Genomic DNA, 22194 nt, shown 5'->3' with positions numbered 1-22194 from the left:
CTCAAGTATCCAGGACTGAGGAAAAGGGAAATTTGTGTCCATTTGAATTGACAGCCACAGCGCTAGTAACCACATCAGATTACATTAGAAGAAGAAGATACTGCCCTGAAGGAACAGTTAACTATGCTAATAAAATACTATCTTCAAGAAACACAGTGATCAGAGAATTCTAGGTACATATCACTTAACATATAGAAAAAACGGGTGTTATTTATTATGTTGGTGATATTATGTTATGTATTTCATCTTTTTACACTGTGATCTTAAGATACGGCGTGATATTAAGATAATAACAATGATAATTGTGTGATCATTAGCTATAATGAAGAACTCTGATGCAAAGGTTTTTAAGAGTGGTTGAGCTCTAAAAGCTGATGATATAATTATGACTCATCTTTTCTTATTAACCGTGTACTTTTGATAGTCCCTGTTCTATCAGCAATCATCAAGATGCTTTTAGAAAAAATCAAAATCAAAACTTTGGCAATCCCACCTGCCATTGCACACAGTGTGTCTTGACTATACAGTGTATGCTCGGGTTGCGAACTTGATCCGTGCGGGAAGCACATTCACAACCCGCAGCACCGCGTCTGCGCACGCGCTGGTTGTGATTCAGTGCTTCTGTGCATGTGCAAAGTGCGATTTAGCACTTCTGCGCATGCACAAGCGCCGAAACCCGGAAATAACCTGTTCCGGTACTTACGGGTTCAGCACAGTGCGCAACCCGAAATCACACAACCCGAAGCGTATGTAACCCAAGGTATGACTGTATGCAATTTTGGCTTTGTGTGCTGTGCCTGGAATGTAACCCCCTTGTAAGTTGGGGGTCGCCTATATTGAATGGAATGTCGCCTTTCCAAGCTGGACAGGTATTGGGAAATCACTCGTGAGGAGCAGAACATTCCTTTCTCCTCCATTCTGTGGCTCAAGAAAAAGTTTAATGTGTTTATTGACTTCCTTTGAGGCTGATAACTCCTCCCTCCTCCAGTGCAATTAAATATTTAAGATGTGCACCCTGTCTGCCCTTCTCCAGTAGAGGATTTCGCGGGGCTCATTAAGGCAGCTAAGGGCAGCCTGCTTTCTGTTGTTCCTTTCTTTCTTAAGACCAGCCAAAGGTCTGCCAAAAATCGAGTGGAAATGTCATAGGAAACCCTTCGTTTTCTAGAAGCTGGCCTATCGTTCTTGTTATTTGATGTTTCACTGTGTGAGAGTCTTTTGCTGTGGAAGGGCAAGCCAGTAATTGTGGTCATAAATGATGAGGTAGTGGAAAGCCATCTCTCCCTCCCAAAATACCAGACAGAGCTTGCTTACCGATACGTCAACCAAAAGACCTGCAAAAACAAAGCAATTACAGAAGAGGGGAACTGCGCAGCTACAAAGATGATGCCATGTTCTGCCATGATGGCAGAAATAATGCTAGGTGACTTCTCAGTGTAAGCTAGATCCGCGATGCCAGGAATGCCAAACCAGGCGTATTTATGCGTTCAGCAGGCGGATTTTTATGACGGCGATCACACCAATTGCGGAAATCCGCCCGCCGGGGATATGAGCGCTGGCCGCCAGGGGGTGACAACGGTCATATTTGTGCGATCGGTGGGCTGACAACCCTGGTGGGCAGATTTTCGCACAAATCCGCCCAGTGAGCGGCACTTGGCACGGTTTTAGCTGTTTTGCTGTCGGGTACCACCTGACCTGAAGGGGCGCGGGTGGCGCTGTGGGTTAAATCACAGAGCCTAGCACTTGCTGATCAGAAGGTCGGCGGTTCGAATTCCTGCAGCAGGGTGAGCTCTGTTGCTCAGTCCCTGCTCCTGCCAACCTAGCAGTTCAAAAGCTCATCAAAGCGCAAGTAGATAAATAGGTACCTCTCTGGCAGGAAGGTAAACGGTGTTTCCGTGCGCTGCTCTGGTTCACCAGAAGCGGCTTAGTCATGCTGGCCACATGACCCGGAAGCTGTACGCCAACTCTCTCGGCCAATAAAGCGAGATGAGCGCCGCAATCCCAGAGTCGGTCATGACTCGACCTAATGGTCAGGGGTCCCTTTACCTTTACCTTTACCGCTTGACCTTGCTACGCCTCGGCAATGACGATCTCGCCAATCACGAAAATCCGCCAGCTGGGGGTGCAAGCGCCACCCTGCTAATCCACCCGGGGGGATTTTGTCACACACACCCCAAACATGACACCTGAGGCGGACTGCACCCCACCCCCACCCCTTGCGACACCCCTGCTTGGGAGAAAGAGGAAAACAACAGAAATTAAATGAGACTTAAGGAAGAGCTGAGCAAAAACATAATGCAAAGAAAGGGATAATGTGTAGGAGTTGAATGATAGGAAGTTACTTGAGCTTGGAGCAGCCAGGGCAGGACAATGTGGAACAGACGTATTCCAGACATTCCCCAGATGGAAAGTTGCCTTTTGGGATATAAATGTTTAGCAATAATTGACCTTGCAGCTATGAAAAGGTTTAATATGAACTCTGCTTCCTCACTGGGACCCAAACCCTTATTTATTTCTGGTAAAAGAAGCTGTATTTTACAATCCACAGTTATTGAAATGATTCTCCAAATGTCTTCCAGGCATTTTTGAATAAGGCAATTCTAGGACATCTATGGGGCAGGTTGGGGACCCTTTTAAAGAAGTTCCCAGCTCCACAACGTGCAACAGTATATAATGGTGCCATGCATTTTAAATTCCAGTATCAATTGCACAGCATTTTAAAATATTTTAATTTAATTTTGTACTTCAAAAAATGTAGATCTTCTAATCCAAAGCCATTTTATACTTTGCTTGGGTTTTCAGAACCCAAATCCTATATCCATTTAGATTGTTCATTATGCTATTATTGAAAAAATCTTTAATTCCATAGTGTACCCTTAGCTTTCAATGGAACATAGACACACTTTTCTCATTCATAAGTATTGCTCTGAGTACATTATGAGCTCTCAGTCCCAGATTAAAAATGATGTTATCTGCAAGTACTGTAAGAATTGTGGCAGTAAACCAAACATTAAAAATGTGTATAGCCTCTTGCATATGAAAACAACTTTTTTATTCTGAACCATACCAGAATATATAGCCAAACACCTTTTCAAGGAACAGAAAAATGCTTTTGCTACATAACCTTCTCAACATTTTTTATAGTGAAGGCAATGGCCAGAGGTGTCTTTGGCAAAGACGTTTTTCTGTTCCAGGAGCTGTTCTTAAGTTGCAAAAAATATGTGCCACATTTTGAAGATTTTACATGTGAAATTCATGCTCACACACATATGTGCATGGTTCATTAAAATGTGTATGAGAGCCTTCTAAGGAGCTCAGGGCATCGTACTTATTTCTCCCCATTTTATCTTTACAACAACACTGAGAGGTACAGGTGAAACTCGGAAAAGTAGAATTTCGTGGAAAAGTTCATTTATTTCAGTAATTCAACTTAAAAGGTGAAACTAATATATGAGATGGACTCATGACATGCAAAGCGAGATATGTCAAGCCGTTATTTGTTATAATTGTGATGTTCATGGCGTACAGCTGATGAAAACCCCAAATTAACAATCTCAGAAAATTAGAATATTAAATGAAATCAGCAAAACAAGGACTGCAAATAGAGCAAATTACTGCCTCAATGTGGCGTGGCATGCATGCTATCAGCCTGTGGCACTGCTGAGATGCACTGAGGCAGTAATTGATGCAAAAGGGGCTCAAACTGTTGGTTTCTGCTCTCTTCACTGTGCAGCAAAGTGCTTGTCACAAGACAATGTTTACATTCCACAGTCAGAGCACTGTTGGGTTTTCACACGGGAATGGGAAGCTGGATGTGACGTACACTGGTTTCCTGTTTTTCACTGATCTCTCGGTGTTCGTTATTCCGAGGAGAAGGACGGTTGCTTCTCTGCTCCAGCAGAGGCAAGATGCATGTTTGTAATTTCTCAACAATGAACTGAAAATAAAGCAACTTTAAGCATGTGGCACGTACTGTTCATCATTCCGTTGTGCAAAGGACTCTGCAATCGGGCCCAGAAGGACGTAAATCAAACTGAGAAGCTGAGTCGGAATGCCGGCAGAGGTACAGAGGAACGGATCGCGTTATCTGCTCTGCGCGTCGAGTTTGATTGATGAAGGTATGTGCTCATGCTGCCCGGAGCAGCCTGCCAGTTTCTAAGTTATGGCTTTATGGCTGGACTTTGTACTTTTAAAGCCGTTTTGCCGCGATACAGATGAAGGCACAAGCTCACAGGCTTGGATGACTGGGAAAGCGAAAGTACTTTTTACAAGTGCTTTTGGAAGCTGTACTGTGACGCAGCTTGTATAAAGCAGCAATGATGGCTAATGCAAAGCTGGCTGAAGCTTTTGGGATTCCTAAGCTCAATAGGAATAATTACACGGAGTGGGTACTTTATGCAGAGGCAATTCTGCGGAAAGAAGGTCTGTTTAATGTTATTACAGACAACCCCCCAGCTCCAATTACAGCTCAATGGGCAGCTAAGGATTCCAAAGCAAGGGGAACGCTTACGTTGATAGTATCCCCAGAAGAGCTCTGTCTGTTGCGTGGAAAGACCACAGCCAGAGAAATTTGGAACACTTTAAGAGAGGCTCACTTGAGGACAGAAGCTGGTTCCTCAATGTACTATTATGCCAGGTTGCATGGCATGGCTCTTGCTGAAGGTGGAGATGTGCGTAAACACCTGATGGAGATGCAGAATCTGAGACATGAGTTGCAACAGAGAGGACTCAACTTTCCAGAGGCTGTGTATTCCTTCATGATACTACATTCTTTGGGTCCAAGTTGGGAGTCCGTTGCCACTCAGATTGCTGTTCAACCAACTGCTCAGCTCACAGTAGCCTATGTTACTGCCGTGATCCAGAATGAAGCAGATCGCCGGGGTGCTAGCTGCATGGGTAAGGGGGAGTCTTCACAGACGTCATCCCAGAGTGCAGTGGAACCACCAGAGGGCGCCAAAGCTTTGAAGGCAGTGAAATGCTACTCGTGTGGACGTCTAGGCCATATGAAGAGGGAATGCAAATATCCCAAGGCCAAGACAGAGCAGCGCAGCGGAAGTTCATCGCGTGGTAAAGGCCAAAGCAAAGGCAAAGGTCCGGTGTCCAGGACAACGCAGCACAAGGCAATGGTCTCACGCTTCACTCCAAAGGTCGCAAAGGTCCAGAAGACGTCTAGATCTTTCTTCGTTGTTGATTCAGCAGCTACCCACCACATGTGCAACGATAAGAGGCTGTTCGTGTCTTTTACACCGCAGGAAGGTGCGATTCACCAGGCGGATGACCACACGATCCCCAGTCAAGGCTACGGAACTGTTGTACTTCACAGTTTGGACTTATCGATACAGGATGTACTGTACGTTCCAGATGCCACACACAATCTTCTAAGTGTGATGCAGCTGAATGAACGCAACATTGACGTTTCCTTCAAGAACAAGAAATGCACCATCACAAAGAAAGACGATTATGTTTTGCATGCTGAATGTGTTGATCGTTTGTTTGTTTTGTATTATGATGATGTTGTGCAGAATGATACTTGTTGCATTGCAGGTTCTAACAAAAGTTTGCATGCAGGATGTATTCATGATTTTCACAGGAAATTTGGTCATTTGCATTTTGAGGCAGTATCTAAAATGCCCACCTTGGTTGAAGGTATGACTATTAAACCCTGCAAGTACCACATGAAGTGCAAAGCATGCGCAGCAAACAAGGTGAAAATGGCTGCGAAAGGTAAGGTGTCTAGTAGGCAAGCTACAGAACCATACCAGGTTGTTCATGCTGATTTAGTTGGTCCACTATCGCCCTCTTTAGGTGGCAATAGGTTCTTCATGGTTCTCATTGATGCATTTTCCAGGTATATTTACGTGTACAATCTCAAGCAGAAATCAGAGGCTTTTCCAAGGTTCAAGGAATTCTGTGCTTGGTTGGAAAATGTGCATGGTAAGAAGATAAAAATTCTTTTCACAGATCGCGGGGGAGAATTCACTTCTCAGCAGTTTGAAGCTTTTCTGACTGAGAAAGGAATTCAACACGATTTGTCCAGTCCTCGCTCGCCATGGCAGAATGGACTTTGCGAAAGGGCAAATCAAACATTGCTTCAAGGGTTAAAAACCTTGCTGCATGATGCCAATCTTCCAGAGAGTTATTGGGCCGAAGCTCTCTCGTGTTTTGTTTACAGTTACAATCACAGGTTATCTTCAGCGATTGGTTGTACCCCGTATGAGAAGATGTTTGGCAAGAAACCATACATCAAACACATGAAAATTTTTGGTTCTGACATGTGGATTCACTCACCACAAAGCTCCAAGTTAGGCAAACGTGGTTTGCATGGTATCTTTCTAGGTTATCAGAAAGGTTCTTACAGAATAATGATGACTGACTCTAAGACAATTAAGCTCACAAGAAGTGTTGAGTACAATGCCAAGTGGGGGGAGAATGTGGGAATTTTCCAATGTTATCCTGATGACAGTGATGAGACTGAGGATAAGCAACAGCAACCCACACCCACTGATGAAGGTTCTGATTCTGAGTCTGAAACTGAATCGGGTGATTCAGAGGATTTCAAGAGTGCGAAAGCCTCTATGCGACCCTCTGAAAGCTCTGATCAGGAATTGGAAGAACCATTGTTCACAATAGGCCACTTTTCTCCTAAGAAGGAAGAGGAGAGTGTTGAAGACCAAAGGCTAATTCGCAGGTCACAAAGAGCCACAAAAGGCAGACCTCCAAAGAGATTTGCTGATGAATTTGCTAAGACAGCAGTAGCAGCTGTTAAAAGCTCCAAGAAGGTATTTGAACCTTCAAGTTTCCAAGAAATCCAGGATTTGGATTCTAAGGAAGCTGAGCCATGGTTAAACGCAATGAAGGCTGAGCTTGATTCCTTAGAAAGGAACAAAACGTGGGAGCTAGTTCCAGTAGTTCCAGGAATGAAACTGCTTGGAAGCAAATGGGTCTTCAAGGCGAAGACTGATCAAAATGGCAGGATAGTCAGACACAAAGCCAGATTGGTAGCCAGAGGTTTTGCACAGGTACCAGGTGAAGACTATCACGAGACCTACTCACCCACTGTGAGATATGAGAGCATTAGGCTTATGCTCAAGCTAGCTGCAGAGGAGAATCTACACATTAGTCACCATGATGTAAATACAGCGTTTTTGTACGGATCTCTAGGTGAATCACTTTATATGCTTCCACCTGATGGCGTACAGGTAAAACAGGGATTTGTTTGTGCTCTGAAGAAGTCCCTTTATGGTCTCAAACAAAGTGCACGGTGTTGGCACACTAAACTCACTGAAGCATTGTTTTCTCTAGGTTTTCAGCAAGGGAAAGCTGATCCATGTGTATTTGTCAAAGAGAAGGGGCAAAAGAAGCTGTATTGTTTGTTTTATGTTGATGATATTTTATTCTTTTGGAAAGATGTCACAATGTACAATAACGCCCTAGCTCAACTGAAAGAGCACTTTGACATGAAAGATCTTGGTGAGGTAAACAACTACCTATCTCTGGAAATAGAGAAAGATCAAAGTGGTAACATTCTAGTACACCAGTCAAGGAAAATTGCTGATGTGTTAAACAAACTGAACCTGATGGATGCTAACCCTGTAGACACACCGATGACAACAGGTTATCAGGTAGAAGACACTGAAGAAGCATTTTCTGACACTACACTGTACAGAAGTGTGCTAGGCAAGCTAAACTTCATTGCCAGATGTTCAAGACCTGACATTGCTGTTAGCTGTAATTTGCTAAGCAGACAAGTTAACAATCCTACTGTTAAGGATTGGAAAGCTCTGAAACGCATAGCACGCTATTTGAAAGGCACTATGCATTACAGACTGAGATTTAACAATCAGAAGTCTGGTGGTCTTGAGATATTTGCAGATGCAAGTTTTGGAAGTGACACTACAGACAGGAAAAGTACGTCTGGAGTTTGCTACATGTACAATCAGGGTCTATTTGATTGGTCATGCAAGAAGCAAACAACAATTAGCTTAAGTACTTGTGAAGCTGAACTAAATGCACTGTCTTATTCACTTAAGGATTGTGAATGGTTGTTACAATTGTGCAAAGACATGAAAATTCCTGTCAAATGTCCAATCCAGGTTTACCAGGACAACAAAGCATGTTTGGCTTTGCTGAATTCGGAAGGTTGTAAGCAAAGCACGAAACACTTGCAATTGAAGGTGCAACATGCTAGGGAACATATTCAGAAGGGACTCGTAACGGTGTCCTATATGCCAGGTAATGAAATTCCTGCTGATGTATTGTCCAAGATTGTGTCAAGGGATCAACACTGTACCTATGTACAGAAGTTGGGTTTGTACTGATATTGTACGAACACGCTGCCCAGTGATGTTCACAGAAAGGGGGAGGATGTTGGTTTCTGCTCTCTTCACTGTGCAGCAAAGTGCTTGTCACAAGACAATGTTTACATTCCACAGTCAGAGCACTGTTGGGTTTTCACACGGGAATGGGAAGCTGGATGTGACGTACACTGGTTTCCTGTTTTTCACTGATCTCTCGGTGTTCGTTATTCCGAGGAGAAGGACGGTTGCTTCTCTGCTCCAGCAGAGGCAAGATGCATGTTTGTAATTTCTCAACAATGAACTGAAAATAAAGCAACTTTAAGCATGTGGCACGTACTGTTCATCATTCCGTTGTGCAAAGGACTCTGCAATCACAACACAAACCAGGTACTGAGTACATATGCATGCTTCTACTTCTCAGAGGTCCAGTATTGCTCTATTTGCAGTCATTGTTTTGCTGATTTCATTTAATATTCTTTGCATGTCATGAGTCTATCTCATATATTAGTTTCACTGATTACTGGATTACTGAAATAAATGAACTTTTCCACGATACTCTAATTTTCCGAGTTTCACCTGTATGTTAGGCTGAGAGATGGGCACAAGGTCACCCAGTGAGTGTCATGTTTGCAAAAACAAACAAGATGAATTTTAACAGAGAGAAATGTAAAGTATTGCACTTGGGCAAAAAAAATGAGAGGCACAAATACAAGATGGGTGACACCTGGCTTGAGAGCAGTACATGTGAAAAGGATCTAGGAGTCTTGGTTGACCACAAACTTGACATGAGCCAACAGTGTGACGCGGCAGCTAAAAAAGCCAATGCAATTCTGGGCCTCATCAATAGGAGTATAGCATCTAGATCAAGGGAAGTAATAGTGCCACTGTATTCTGCTCTGGTCAGACCTCACCTGGAGTACTGTGTCCAGTTCTGGGCACCACAGTTCAAGAAGGACACTGACAAACTGGAACGTGTCCAGAGGAGGGCAACCAAAATGGTCAAAAGCCTGGAAACGATGCCTTATGAGGAACGGCTAAGGGAGCTGGGCATGTTTAGCCTGGAGAAGAGGAGGTTAAGGGGTGATATGATAGCCATGTTCAAATATATAAAAGGATGTCACATAGAGGAGGGAGAAAGGTTGTTTTCTGCTGCTCCAGAGAAGCGGACACGGAGCAATGGATCCAAACTACAAGAAAGAAGATTCCACCTAAACATTAGGAAGAACTTCCTGACAGTAAGAGCTGTTCGACAGTGGAATTTGCTGCCAAGGAGTGTGGTGGAGTCTCCTTTTTTTGAGGTCTTTAAGCAGAGGCTTGACAACCATATGTCAGGAGTGCTCTGATGGTGTTTCCTGCTTGGCAGGGGGTTGGACTCGATGGCCCTTGTGGTCTATTCCAACTCTATGATTCTATGATTCTATGTCTGAGTGGCGATTTGAACCCAGGTCTCTCAGGCCCAACACTCTTAACCACTACACCACATCAGCCATGTCTGCTTGTGCTCCATAACTGTACATAGTCCTGACTATTATGTAGTTCTAACTTTATTGCAGAACATAAGAACCCAAAGGCCCATCTTATCCCACACCCTGTTTTTACAGTGGCCAGTCAGATGTCTATGTGCAACAGCCCTTTTCCCCACTTGAGATTTCCAGCATCTGGTGTAGAGAGGCCTACAAGGGAGCCCAACTGTCAGTGAGGATCCTGGTTTATTGCCAATTATACTGCAAACACGGGACGCGGGTGGCGCTGTGGGTTAAACCACAGAGCCTAGGACTTGCCGATCAGAAGGTCGGCGGTTCAAATCCCCGCGGCAGGGTGAGCTCCCATTACTCAGTCCCTGCTCCTGCCAACCTAGCACTTCAAAAGCATGTCAAAGTGCAAGTAGATAAATAGGAACCGCTCCGGCGGGAAGGTAAACGGCGTTTCCATGCGCTGCTCTGGTTTGCCAGAAGCGGCTTAGTCATGCTCGCCACATGAGCCGGAAGCTGTCTGCAGACAAACACCGGCTCCCACGGCCAATAAAGCAAGATGAGCGCCGCAACCCCAGAGTCGGTCAGGACTGGACCTAATGGTCAGGGGTCCCTTTACCTTTATACTGCAAACACAGACCACCTAAAGCAGGAGTAGGCAAACTAAGGCCCAGGGGCCGGATCCAGCCCATTCGCCTTCTAAATCCAGCCCCTGGACGGTCCAGGAATCAGCGTGTTTTTACACTTTTTAAAAAAATACATCTCTGGGTTATTTGTGGGGCCTGCCTGGTGTTTTTACATGAGTAGAATGTGTGCTTTTATTTAAAATGCATCTCTGGGTTTTTGTGGGGTATAGGACTTCATTCATATTTTTTTCCAAAATATAGTCTGCCCCCCCCCAAGGTCTGAGGGACAGTGGAACGACCCCCTGCTGAAAACGTTTGCTTACCCCTGACCTAAAGAATCAGATGGTCCCCAAGAGCACAAAAGTCTAATCCCATTTTCGCCTATTCCCATCTATTCTCCAGAAGAATGTTTTTATTGCTCTTCTGGGTGAAGAATGGAGACACGTTAATAATGTTTTACGTGGTTTTCCAGTATTCACACAAAAACAAAAAGGAACCACATTTTTCCCTCAGCTGTTCCCCAGAGCAAATTTACTTTATCTTTCATTGACCATGTGGCAAACTTTCTTCTTTTACTGCAATCCCAGCCAGAAGAGATGACGCGAATTGAAGCCAGACAACATCTGCAGGGCACAGGTTCCCCATCTCTGCACTAGTGTTAAGTGAAATGCCTGCACCATTGTTTTATAATCCTGATAAACCTATAGTAATAGAAAGGGCCTCTTGAAATTGGTAATTTCTCTTTCTTATTACTGAGTTGAGTATATGTTTTGGATTCCATAAGAGGTTCCCAGAGGGAAGGCAGAAGTGAATAAAAGCACAGTTCTTTGCTCATTCAGTCACTGAAGTCTTGAGGCAAAATATTAATTTAATAGACTCCGATGAATTTGAAATGGTTCAGATCCAATGCATCAGTTTTATTTCATTAGCCTGCCCCTCTTCCATTCCCATGTTTGACTGCCTCACTGAAATTTATTGGAAATCTGCCAGAAGAGCCAGTTTGTAAGACTGTTTGAAGGTTCTGTTTTACCCACAACCCTGAAATACCAAAAGTGGCTATCAAATCTTTTCTTGCCTGGTAGGCAAGAGAGTTTAGGGAGAGATCAAACAGAACTCGAAGCCTTCAAAGGTGACATCTACTCCACAGTAAGCTGTGGTAGAAAAAAACAATTGCCACTATCTGTTGTGTAGCTTTTTAAAACTCAATTTTTGTAAGAAGCCAAAAACAGCTAGATGACTTGCAGCCTAATTCTATGTAAATTTACAGGTAAGGAAATCCCATTGAGTTTTAATGCCTGTATGTAACAGTTCCTTGATCCTAGGCAAGATTTCAGACAACTCCAATTGCAGATTAACCCATCCAAGGTTTTCTACTGTACTAGCAAGACAGAGAGCTATGAACAGACCCCTAACCCCAAATTCAGCAACTGCTTCCTTGACCTAGTCATGAACAGATGGCACCAAACTTTAACTAAAAATTAAAGCTTCTTCGTGCCTTGTATTTGCTGGCGTTTTCTTATAATATACCACTGAGAGCACAAATGCCTGGTTCACACACCACATTCAGATGCTGTTGTTAAAACCAAGCTATGGTTTAATGTGAACTTGCACCATGCCAGTGCATGCTGCTGAAAAGTCTTTGCTCCACTCTGATCCACTCTGCTCCTGGCTGCCCCACAACTGTTATGCCAATCTGACTTGTCATGGCACTTGAACCTGAGCTTGTCATTCCTGTCTATCCAAATAAACCACCACATGCCTGGGTTCAAACAGGAAGGGGGGAAGAGTATAGTGAGAACCATTCAGCAGTGCATTTTGCACTCACATGAAACTTTACCCTGCTGTGTGGTAAGGCAAGGCCCCTGCTAGGTGCAAGGGAAGGTTATGGGGCAGGGCTCCGTGAACATGGAGCTCTGATGTTGCTTCACTGAAAAATAATCTCAAACTGAGCCCTATATCACAGGAGGAGGAGCTGCATCCTAATGTTTAGCCCCACCCACACTGGAAGGTGCTGCTTTAATTAAAAGGGAATCTCCTGCTGTAATGGAGTGAGGAGCCTCTGGGCTCACTGGAGCTTCTGCAATGGAGTCCACGTATGAGGACGGCAGTGCCACAATCTTAGGCCCATAGGCTCATCTGTTAGCCTTGCTTCTGGCGCTGGCTTTGTGTGTCTTTCCCCTTTTGGTTTGGAATCTTCAGCTCTATCTCTTGATGAAGAGGAATCTGATTCCTGGTCCCTTGCAAAGCCATAGTTTGTTTTTAAACTATGGTTTAATGTGACAGGAGGACCCAGTCACGGTGTGAAAGTCACCATTGTGTCTGTAAATGGAGACATCATGCAAATTGACTTTTTTAAAAAAGCAGTTTTAATTGGTTTTCATAGATGTATAACAAAATACAACTAAAAAAATTCCTTCCAGTAGCACCTTAAAGACCAACTAAGTTAGTTCTTGGTATGAGCTTTCGTGTGCATGCACACTTCTTCAGATACAGCTAGACAACAAAATACAACTAGACAACTAAACATAATCGTGACACCCTCTCCACCCCACCCCACCCCCAATCTTGCCTTCTATCTGGTAAGTATTTGTGTATTTGCAATCTTCGTTCCTCTTTTAATTTTTCCCAACAAAATTTTCCTGAGTTATACCATTAGGGTTGTATGGGATCAGCCATCCACAGCAATGTCACCTTCTCCAGCTAAACTAGCAAGAAATACACATAGTCACAACATCCATATTTGAAGTGATGCAGCTGATAACATGTTTCACAGGCTGTTTTCACTAGTCTATACCATACAGTTGTTGGAGCTGAAACTGTCTGATCTGATAGCAAAACCGAGTTTGCCCTCAAGCAATGAGCAAAATTGCCCTTAGAGGCTAATCTTTTGCCATGATTAGAGCAACTGCTTATATATGTACTTTGGCAATATTGGTCTACTTTGTTTTTTTCTAATTGAAGTACTGCTGGATGTAATTGAATAATCTAAAGGACACTGAAGTCAAATGGAAAAAACAGCACCCCTGTCACCGGCAGGCTGTACTCCAAAACTCACATCATTTTATTAGAAGGAATTCAGTCGTGATCTTACAGGGCATTTATTTCACTGATGGGCTGGGGGGGGTCACAGAAGAAAAGAATCCCATGCTGTGTTTGCTAATGTAGATTAGCATTTGCTAATGTAGATTAGATGCACTGATTGTATTTTAGGGTATGTGCATACCAGCAGATTTTCACAGTGTGCGTGTGTGTGTAGATGTTTATGCAGTCCACATCTCATCTTATCCAGAGTTTGACATTTGGGTTTTATATGCTTTCCTTTCTTTGCAACGTTATGGTCAAAACCTAAGAACATAGGGAGATGGCTTTTACCAAGTCAAACCATTGGTCCCTCTAGCTCAGCGTTGTCTCCACAATTTCAGAAAGGTCTCTGTCCCAGCCCTACCTGGAGATGCCAGAGTCTGACCCTAAGGGACCTTCTGCATGCAAAGCAGATGCTCTACTGCTGAGCCACAGCCCTTCCCCTTAAGCAGTTATGGCAGCAGCCAGAGGGCTAGTGCTTGCATGCAAAGTGATTTCAGATGTGCTTCATTGTATATTAAAAATCCCCCCTTTGTGAGCTGATCCATTCACAACGCAGAGCTAGTGAACAGGTGAAGCATGCCCACAGAGTATACTCAATTGCTTGTACTACCTTTATACAGGAATGGTCTTGCTCATACGGTAAATGCTTTTATACATGATGGAGCGCACTTCACGGCAAGTGCTTCCATCACATCTGTTCCAACCCTTGGTGCTCTCTCAGACAGGTATTAATTATATCGCAGGAATAGAGTAAACTGCCATTTTGCAGGAGTGCCTTCCCCAGTATTGCTTTACCCACCAATTAAGATCAGGCAGGAGGTGCTCTGCTTGTTGTTGTTGTTGGGATTTATATAACACCCTATACCTGGGGGTCTCAGGGCAGTTATTCTGGCATTAGCCTCCACTAGCTGGTGGGGAAGGGAATAATAATTTAATAATAATAATTTATTACTTATACCCCACCCATCTGGCCGGACCTCCCCAACCACTCTGAGCAGCTTCCAACAGGATATTAAAAACACGATAAAACATCAAACATTAAAAACTTCCCTAAACAGGGCTGCCTTCAGATGTCTTCTAAAAATCAGGTACAGTGGTACCTCTGGTTGTGAACGGGATCCGTTCCGGAGGCCCATTTGCAACATGAAACCCACAGCGTCGCGTCTGCGCATGCGTGGGTTGCAATTTGCCACTTCTGCACATGCACATGACGTCATTTTGTGCTTCTGCTCATGCGCGTGCAGCAAAACCCAGAAGTAACCCTTTCCGGTACTTCCGGGTCACTGCGGGATGTAACCTGAAAGAACGTAACATGAAGCAAACGTAACATGAGGTACGACTGTAGTTGTATATTTCCTTGACATCTGGTGGGAGGGTGTTCCACAGGGCGGGTGCCACTACCAAGAGGGCCCTCTGCCTGGTTCCCTGTAACCTAATAATGAGGGAACTGCTAGAAGGCCCTCAGAGCTGGATCTCAGTGTCCGGGCTGAACAATGGGGGTGGAGGCGCTACTTCAGGTAGATAAGCCAGTAAACACTTTTGGACTGTTCCCCACCAGTCATCTACCTCCGTTTAGTGGGTTATAAATGGTACCTGGTGGATATTGTCCTATCTGCTGAGTTCTGGCTGTTGTCCAATGAAGGGTGGAGACATGTGGCAGTTGGTTCAAAAATGTGCACTCTTAGTTTCTGTTCTCATTTCTCTGTCACCTCTGGCAAACAGGTTTCTGTATTCTTTTCAAAAACTGAAGTTAAAAGTTTTTAAAGGGTTTTTGAAAGGGGGCAAGGAAACACTATTTGACTAGAGATGGTAATGGGGCAAAAACAATTATTTGTTGTCCATGGGAAGCAATGCTTCTCTTCAGCCACTTTCCGCTCTCTTAAAAGCTGTTACCTGACTCGAGCTGGTTGAGCTGATTTCGTTCTATTTTGAATTCCATGAGGATATTGAAAGTTGAGGAATCTATTCAAACATCCTTTAAGGTCCACCCTAAAGGCACAATATGATTGCTGCCTCTTTCAGCAAATTTCATTCAGTATCGCTATGTCGTTTTGCTCAAAATTCAACCTCTTGGCATTTACATAGAAATGAAAACCTCTCGAGTCAGCAGAAAGCAACCCAATGAAACTCTGTTTTGCCAATACTGTATGACAAAATGGCAAATAGTTTCCGGCTCAGTGAGGAAACTGTTGTAGACTTTGCAGATATTTACAAGGAAGATTGCTTGATGTTCAGAGGTGTGGTGTTTATTTTTCCACGAAGCTATTTCAAAGGAGGGCTGACGGGTGTGTGCCTACTTTCTTCAAAATATGAAAAGGCCACAACAGAATCTTTCTCACTGATGAATGCAACTTGAGAAACAGAATCCCCAAATTCTCACATGCACTTTTGATTCATTCTCTGTCTTCCTGTGTTTTTGAAGAGCCAAACTAAAGGCTACATTGTAGACCCTGAACTAGTTTTTCTGTCAAAATTGCCAGGGGGGGTGGGGGTGATTTTTAGCAGGAAATGTGTGAAGGGCCTCAGACTCGAACAGAAGCATATTCTAGGCCAGGGGCCTGTGGGGTTAGTTTTATTTCAACATGGAAGTGGCCAGGATAAGAGAGAGAGAGAGAGAGAGAGAGAGAGAGGGAGAGGGAGAGGGGGAGAGAGAGAGAGAGAGAGAGAGAGAGAGAGAGAGAGAGAGAGAGAGAGGTGTTTTAAAAATCATACATGACAGGTGGCCATCCAATCTCTGTTTAAAAACCTCCAAGGAAGGAGAGTCCACAACCTCCTGAGGGAGACTGTTCCACTGTCTTACTGATAGGCCTTACTGTCAGAAATTTCTTTCTGATGTTCAGTCGGAATCTCCTTTCTTGTAACATGAAGCCATTGGTTCATGTCCTACCCTCCAGAGAAGGAGAAAACAAGCTTGCTCCATCTTCCATGTGGCAGCCCTTTAGCTATTTGAAGGTGGCACTTAATTTTGTGATTTAGCCCTACTTCAAAATAGCACAAAATCTGCTCAGCACACAGATGATAAAATCAGAGTTCAATTTGGATTAAGAACATAAAAAGAGCCCTTCTGGATCCGACCAATGACCAGTCTCATACAGCATCCAGGGCAGTTCCCAACTAAAGTGCCCTATCAGTGCAAGAATTTACATTTGTGCAACACAATGGGGCCCTGGTGGGCTACCATATACGGCTAGTGTGCTGGGTCAAGTTTTAACAGCAACAAAGACTGAGCAGCAGAGCATCTGCCTTGCACTCAGGGAGTCCCAAGTTCAGTTTTCAGCCTCTCCAGCATCTCTGGGAAAGAGTTGCCTGAATCTTCCTGGAGAGCCACAGCTCATCTGTGTAGGGTATACTGAGCTAGATCTTATTTGGTACAAGGTAGCTTTCCATCTTCCAGTGAATGAGCTCTTGGCAAAGATCAGAGTTGAACCAAGAACTTCTTGGCTCATGGCACATGCTATCTCGCCTGAATTCATCCCGACTACATGTTCACAACAGCATTGTGCTCTTTTCAAAATGCTGACTGCTAATGTTCTATAATGAGGTTTCATCTCCATTGTGATCAGTTTTTTACTCCAATTAATTGTTTCTATTATGTCTGTGTGCACTCATTATTTCTCTTTTTTTCTCTCTTTCACCATCAAAACATCCTTGGCATCCAAGCTTCACCATCATTGCCATTGTTAGTTGCAATAGCCAGACTGTCACCTGCATCTTTTCTGGTAACTGAGAAACCATCTTCACCAGCAAGTCATCTTACGTCTCCCAGCCTCCAACAGTGGTAATCACAAACATCTGAGATGACATTTCATGCATTCAATATCTTAGCCTATAAGCTCATGCTACATTAACTTAAAACGCATTCGTTGAATGTTATGCAATCACATAATGCTGTGGATTTGGGTGAATTGCATTACAGCCACATTTGCATGTGGACATTAGCATGTCACTCTGCTTATTCACAATCAGGAGAAGGACTGTGGCTCAGTGGCAAAGCACATGGGTTGTACGCTGAAGTTCAACTCCTGGCATCTCCTGTGTTCCCACATCCCTCTTTGCTCATCTCCTAGTTTAAGTGGGAACAACCAGCTTGTTGTCACATGTGAATGCAAGATCATGGTTTGTTTCTCCCCTGGAACAACATGAAGCCATTTGTTGGTTTATCGATCATGGCATATGTGAGGGAAACAAACCATGATCCAGTGTTTGCACATCACAACAAGCCAAACTTCATGGCTTGTTGCTTCCAACCATGCTAGGGGAAGAGCAAGGCAGAGGCTATCTGCTCATTTACAAAAAGCCGTTTATGTCTTACTGTGACATGCAAACAAGGGCTGTATATATTGCACATGATTTGTTGTTGTTCTTAGAAAGTATTATATTTTAGGTCAGTTGGGATCTAATGCCTTGAGAGGAATCTTCTGTCCCCTGTTTTCTGACAGGTGAGGCAAGAGCAGCCTCCCTCGCACCTCTCATTTTTGTTTTCAGAGGAATCATTGATTCAAACCTGAGGCCTTTCTGCCCCTTATCTGAGGCTGCCACATCACCACAGCTAAGACATGATACCCAGCCACAGGTTGCATCTGTGACTGAGCTAGGATCTGAATGATGTTCTTTATCTACTGTTATATTCTATCCTTTCATGCTTAATTCTCCATCACTGAAGTTTTGACATGCAGTTCCCAAATGGCAGGTCTGCTTTGTTCTTAGCTGTAACTACGACTCACAGTGGGAAGAAAGTGTCCTTGTCCCTTCATTCTCTTGCCTAGATAATAGCTGGCCATAGAGGTCTGTTAGAAAGTCATTTTCTTGCTCCAGGCTCTCCAGTGCGACATCTTTATTAAGCTTACCATCTTTGAGCTACCATATGTCTCCTGAAGGGCACTAAGTAGCTCCTTGCCTCCAGCCTTAAACCGCAGAGCAAGCATGACAGAAAGGGAATATGAGCTTGAAATAAGACAAGCAGCCTAGTCTTCTTTTTCATGTTTTCATGGAAGTGAATCTCACTGAGTTCAATGGAGCTTAATCCCTAGTAATTGTGTTTCAAGTTACAGCACAAAAGTCGGTTTTCTGGCAAATGTATTAACTCCCCTTTTATGTTTAAGAGTGTATGTCCTTTCAGCACGCATATAGCATCTTTTTCTTCCTAAAAGGGGGAGTGCACCCCTTTGAATTCAATGAATTACATGCTGAGGGGGAGGATAATCAACCATCCCCTGAACAGCTCTTTGTAAAGATTACAATGATTATCAACTTTCAATACTAGGGGAATGCATTAAGAAGAAAGGGGGAGTCGAATGCACAAGTGAGATGAACAGTAGTGTACATCTTAACTCACAGCACTTCATTGTTCTCAGGGTACTGTTACAGTCTTGATATGCTGTATATTAAAGAAAGAAGAAGAGTGGAGAGGTTCTTTTGTCAGGCCAGATCTGGAATTCATGCTTGTGTCTGGGAATGCTTAATACTAACCACCGGTAGATGTATTTGATTCTACAAGGCTTCCACAGAATGGAAAAATGCTCAAAAACTATAGAGAAAAATTGGAGGAGAGAAATTACGGCACCTTCAAAGTTAAGGCAAAACAAGCATCCTTGTTTACCAGAGCCCTTTCTATTTCTATTGGGCAGAGAGGAGGGAGATAAGAGTTTTCAAAATTGCATTTACCCAAAGTGAATGTTGACTTCTGCTGGCCTTCATCCCCAGTTCCCAACCTTCTCTAAAGGGAAAAATGTGCTCAGGAAAATGCTCTGCTTGTGTTTTACAAGGTGGGCTCAAATTCCCTTCCATCATCTGTGGAAACAGTGGACGCTTCCATGTGGCAGTTTATCATTGCCTTGGTGCTGTTCCTGCATGCAGATTTTGAGCAGTGTTCACACAACATCATCCTGGGCAAAATGCCACCCCATGTTATATTCTCATTTAATCCTGATTTACTATTTACCGGTGCTGAATGCTAATGATTCTTGTCTCAAGGTAAGTGCTTGGCATTATGCATATGTAGCTTAATGCTACATAGTCAACCACACCTGAGCCCATTAAAATGAGTGGGCTTAAATGCCCCCAACTCTACATAGGTTTGGGATGATGGACTTTACCTGTCTTTGATCAGTTGATGGTAAGTTATCTTATGGGGTGCTTCCAGATTGTTGCTATTTTCAGGTAGGATCAAATCACATACTAGCAAATTCAGGGTGCACAAATAAATTTGATTTAGAGCTGTTGCATAGCAAGCCCACTTCCCTCCAAATTGAACTTTTTGTGATAAGGGAAGTGCAGTGGATAGGGTGGGGTGACAGTTGCTTGATGCAGCAGCATCCAGCCTCCCAGCAAACAAATCAGTATGAAGTTCGGTTTTAAGAGCCATTGTTGCCTAATCTCCTCGTAGACAAATCAGGATGAATGCTCAGTGCTCTGGGAACCTCCATTGTAGTGACTGAAGAAAGATTATGTGTTGCTTATTCCAATTGTCAAAGAAGAAATCTCAGAAGAGAAATAAACTTTGTAACACTAGTAGAAAATGAACAGAGTGACAGCAAATGACAAGGTAGAAGGCAATACTCAAAATTAACTGGGACTCATTATAGGACTATCTAAAGAGACAGAACGGGTAAGATTTCATTAAAAACTAGCACCACTTGGAAAATATGCCAGTTAGGGTGATTGGCTGGAGAAGTGTAGAACTTTCCATCCATTTAAGAGTGTTCAGGGTTAGTTTAGGCATCCTAAACTAAAATGTAATCTGTGCCATATTCTGAACTTTCTATTAGATGACTTGGCAGTGAATTCTCTCCTTTTCCTTCCACCACAGATTATTAAGCAAATCTTATTGACAAAGATGTAAACTCACTCACTTTGTTTTTCTGCTTGCAACTTCCAAGGTGACGAAGATGCTAGCGGTGGTGGTGATCCTCTTTGCCCTCCTGTGGATGCCGTACCGCACCTTGGTGGTGGTCAACTCCTTCATGGACCCTCCTTACCTGAACATCTGGTTCGTCCTCTTCTGTAGGCTCTGCATCTACCTGAACAGCGCCATCAACCCCATCATTTACAATGTGATGTCTCAGAAGTTTAGAGCTGCCTTCAAAAAGCTATGCAAATGTGGGGGGAAGAGGACAGAGATTGCCACTCAGTACAACGCTCCTGTCTTCTACAGCACCATGAAAGACTATTCCCATGACAGTTCTGAACACAACATCACAGAACAAGAAGATCTCAATGGCTACCCATCATCAACAAGGAGGAGTAAACCTTCCAAATAAACGCATCACACAATACCAGCTTTGGTAATGGCAGCCACCTACTTAAGTAGTTCCAAGAATGTGTGAACAGCATGCCACAGGCCTGATGCTTCCCTCTTGCCATTTGTACGTAATATTTATACAAGGCCAACCAGTTTGTTTTGTGCTTTAATGTTAACGGGTCAACCTTGGTCAACGTTTTGGATCATTAGGCGTTCCGTAAAGATTGTTGTGGTGCAATGGAATTTCCTGTGACGTATGCGTCTCATAATTGTGTCCAACGTGCAATTACAATTGTGTCAGGGGAGACTGAGGGCAGTGTTTGCGTACCCCAACCCTCCCCGTTGGCCTGGCCCCACTGCTGTCCACACGTTGGAGGGAATGGTCTGAAGGGGGAAACAGGTCCTCCTCTTCCAACCCCCCCCCTTGCAGGGGAGGGCTAGGCCAATAGGGATGTGATTGAGAGAATGTGGCCAACATATATAGCCCCACTCTCCCCTTCACACGAGTGTAATCACTTGGGAGCGAATGCCAAAATAAAGCTAATACTTGCAGTATGTTACGCTTGGTTGTTACCTGCAGCAGCAGCAGCAGCATTCACTGAGCATTTAGGCCCCACAATGGTTACCATGAAGACTTAAGAAAGAGCTAGTAGAATATCCAAGTTACTGTAAACTCACTTTATCCCAAGGATGTTTCTTACATTAAGCAAATTGAGTCTATTTTGCTCAGTGCCGTCTGTTCTGACCGGCAGTGGCTCTCCATTTGTTATGTACTGAGTTGAATAGGATCCAAACTGCAGCAGTCTGATTGGTCCTAGAACAATAGGATCCAAAATGCAGCAGTCTGATTGGTCCTAGAACAATGCAGCAGTATGATTGGTTGGCAGGAACCACCCAATCCTGCTCCAGATAGAAGTGAATCCACAACCTGATTGGCTTACAGTAGAATTCCGGAATTAGCCAATCATGTGCAGCCCATTGTGTAAATAATGTATATAAAGCAGATACTGTGAGGGGACATTCATTCATTCCTCCTCACCACTATGAGCTGAATAAAGAGCATGAAATCACTTTGCGACTCTGAGTATATTTCACCATTGTTTTCGGCAGAGACGTCTTTCCTGTCCTTCTATACCAGAGAAGCCATTTCAATTGGGGGTGCCAGTGGTAAAGCCTTCTGCATTAAAAACACACACGCTCTCTCTTATTTCTTTGTGGTCCTTCCCTGCATGGCTTTGGTGTGATCAGGGAGAAAGGTCTGTCAGGGTGCCATCAGTTTGGGCCATGTGACCTTGATGCACGACCACTGTAGCATGTGTCATTTATAATAAATCTCAAGCTACAAGGTTAATGACCCATATGACAGCACCAGGGTAGCTCCTTTATCACAAGACTTCTTTTTTTTAAAAGGCTTAAATCACTCAGCAGTAGTAAAGACATTCCCTTAAGATTTCACCTAGCTGCTATCCTCATTGTTG

General features: G+C 43.7%; 1 protein-coding gene across 1 annotated transcript in view; it reads left to right on the top strand.

The window, feature by feature from the left end:
• The window catches only part of LOC309534182 (thyrotropin-releasing hormone receptor-like), an 85592-nt gene extending 63789 nt beyond the window's left edge, over positions 1-21803 (top strand). The window contains exon 3 of the mRNA XM_082226279.1: positions 20355-21803. Within this exon, the coding sequence (XP_082082405.1) occupies positions 20355-20735 (381 nt within the window). The 3' untranslated portion in view covers positions 20736-21803. The remainder of the gene's footprint in view (positions 1-20354) is intronic.
• Positions 21804-22194: the final 391 nt, after the last annotated feature.

This window comes from Podarcis vaucheri (genome assembly GCF_965113315.1).
Source record: "Podarcis vaucheri genome assembly, chromosome: 6".
Lineage (NCBI taxonomy): Eukaryota > Metazoa > Chordata > Lepidosauria > Squamata > Lacertidae > Podarcis > Podarcis vaucheri.
This window is presented reverse-complemented; position numbering and strand designations above follow the sequence as displayed.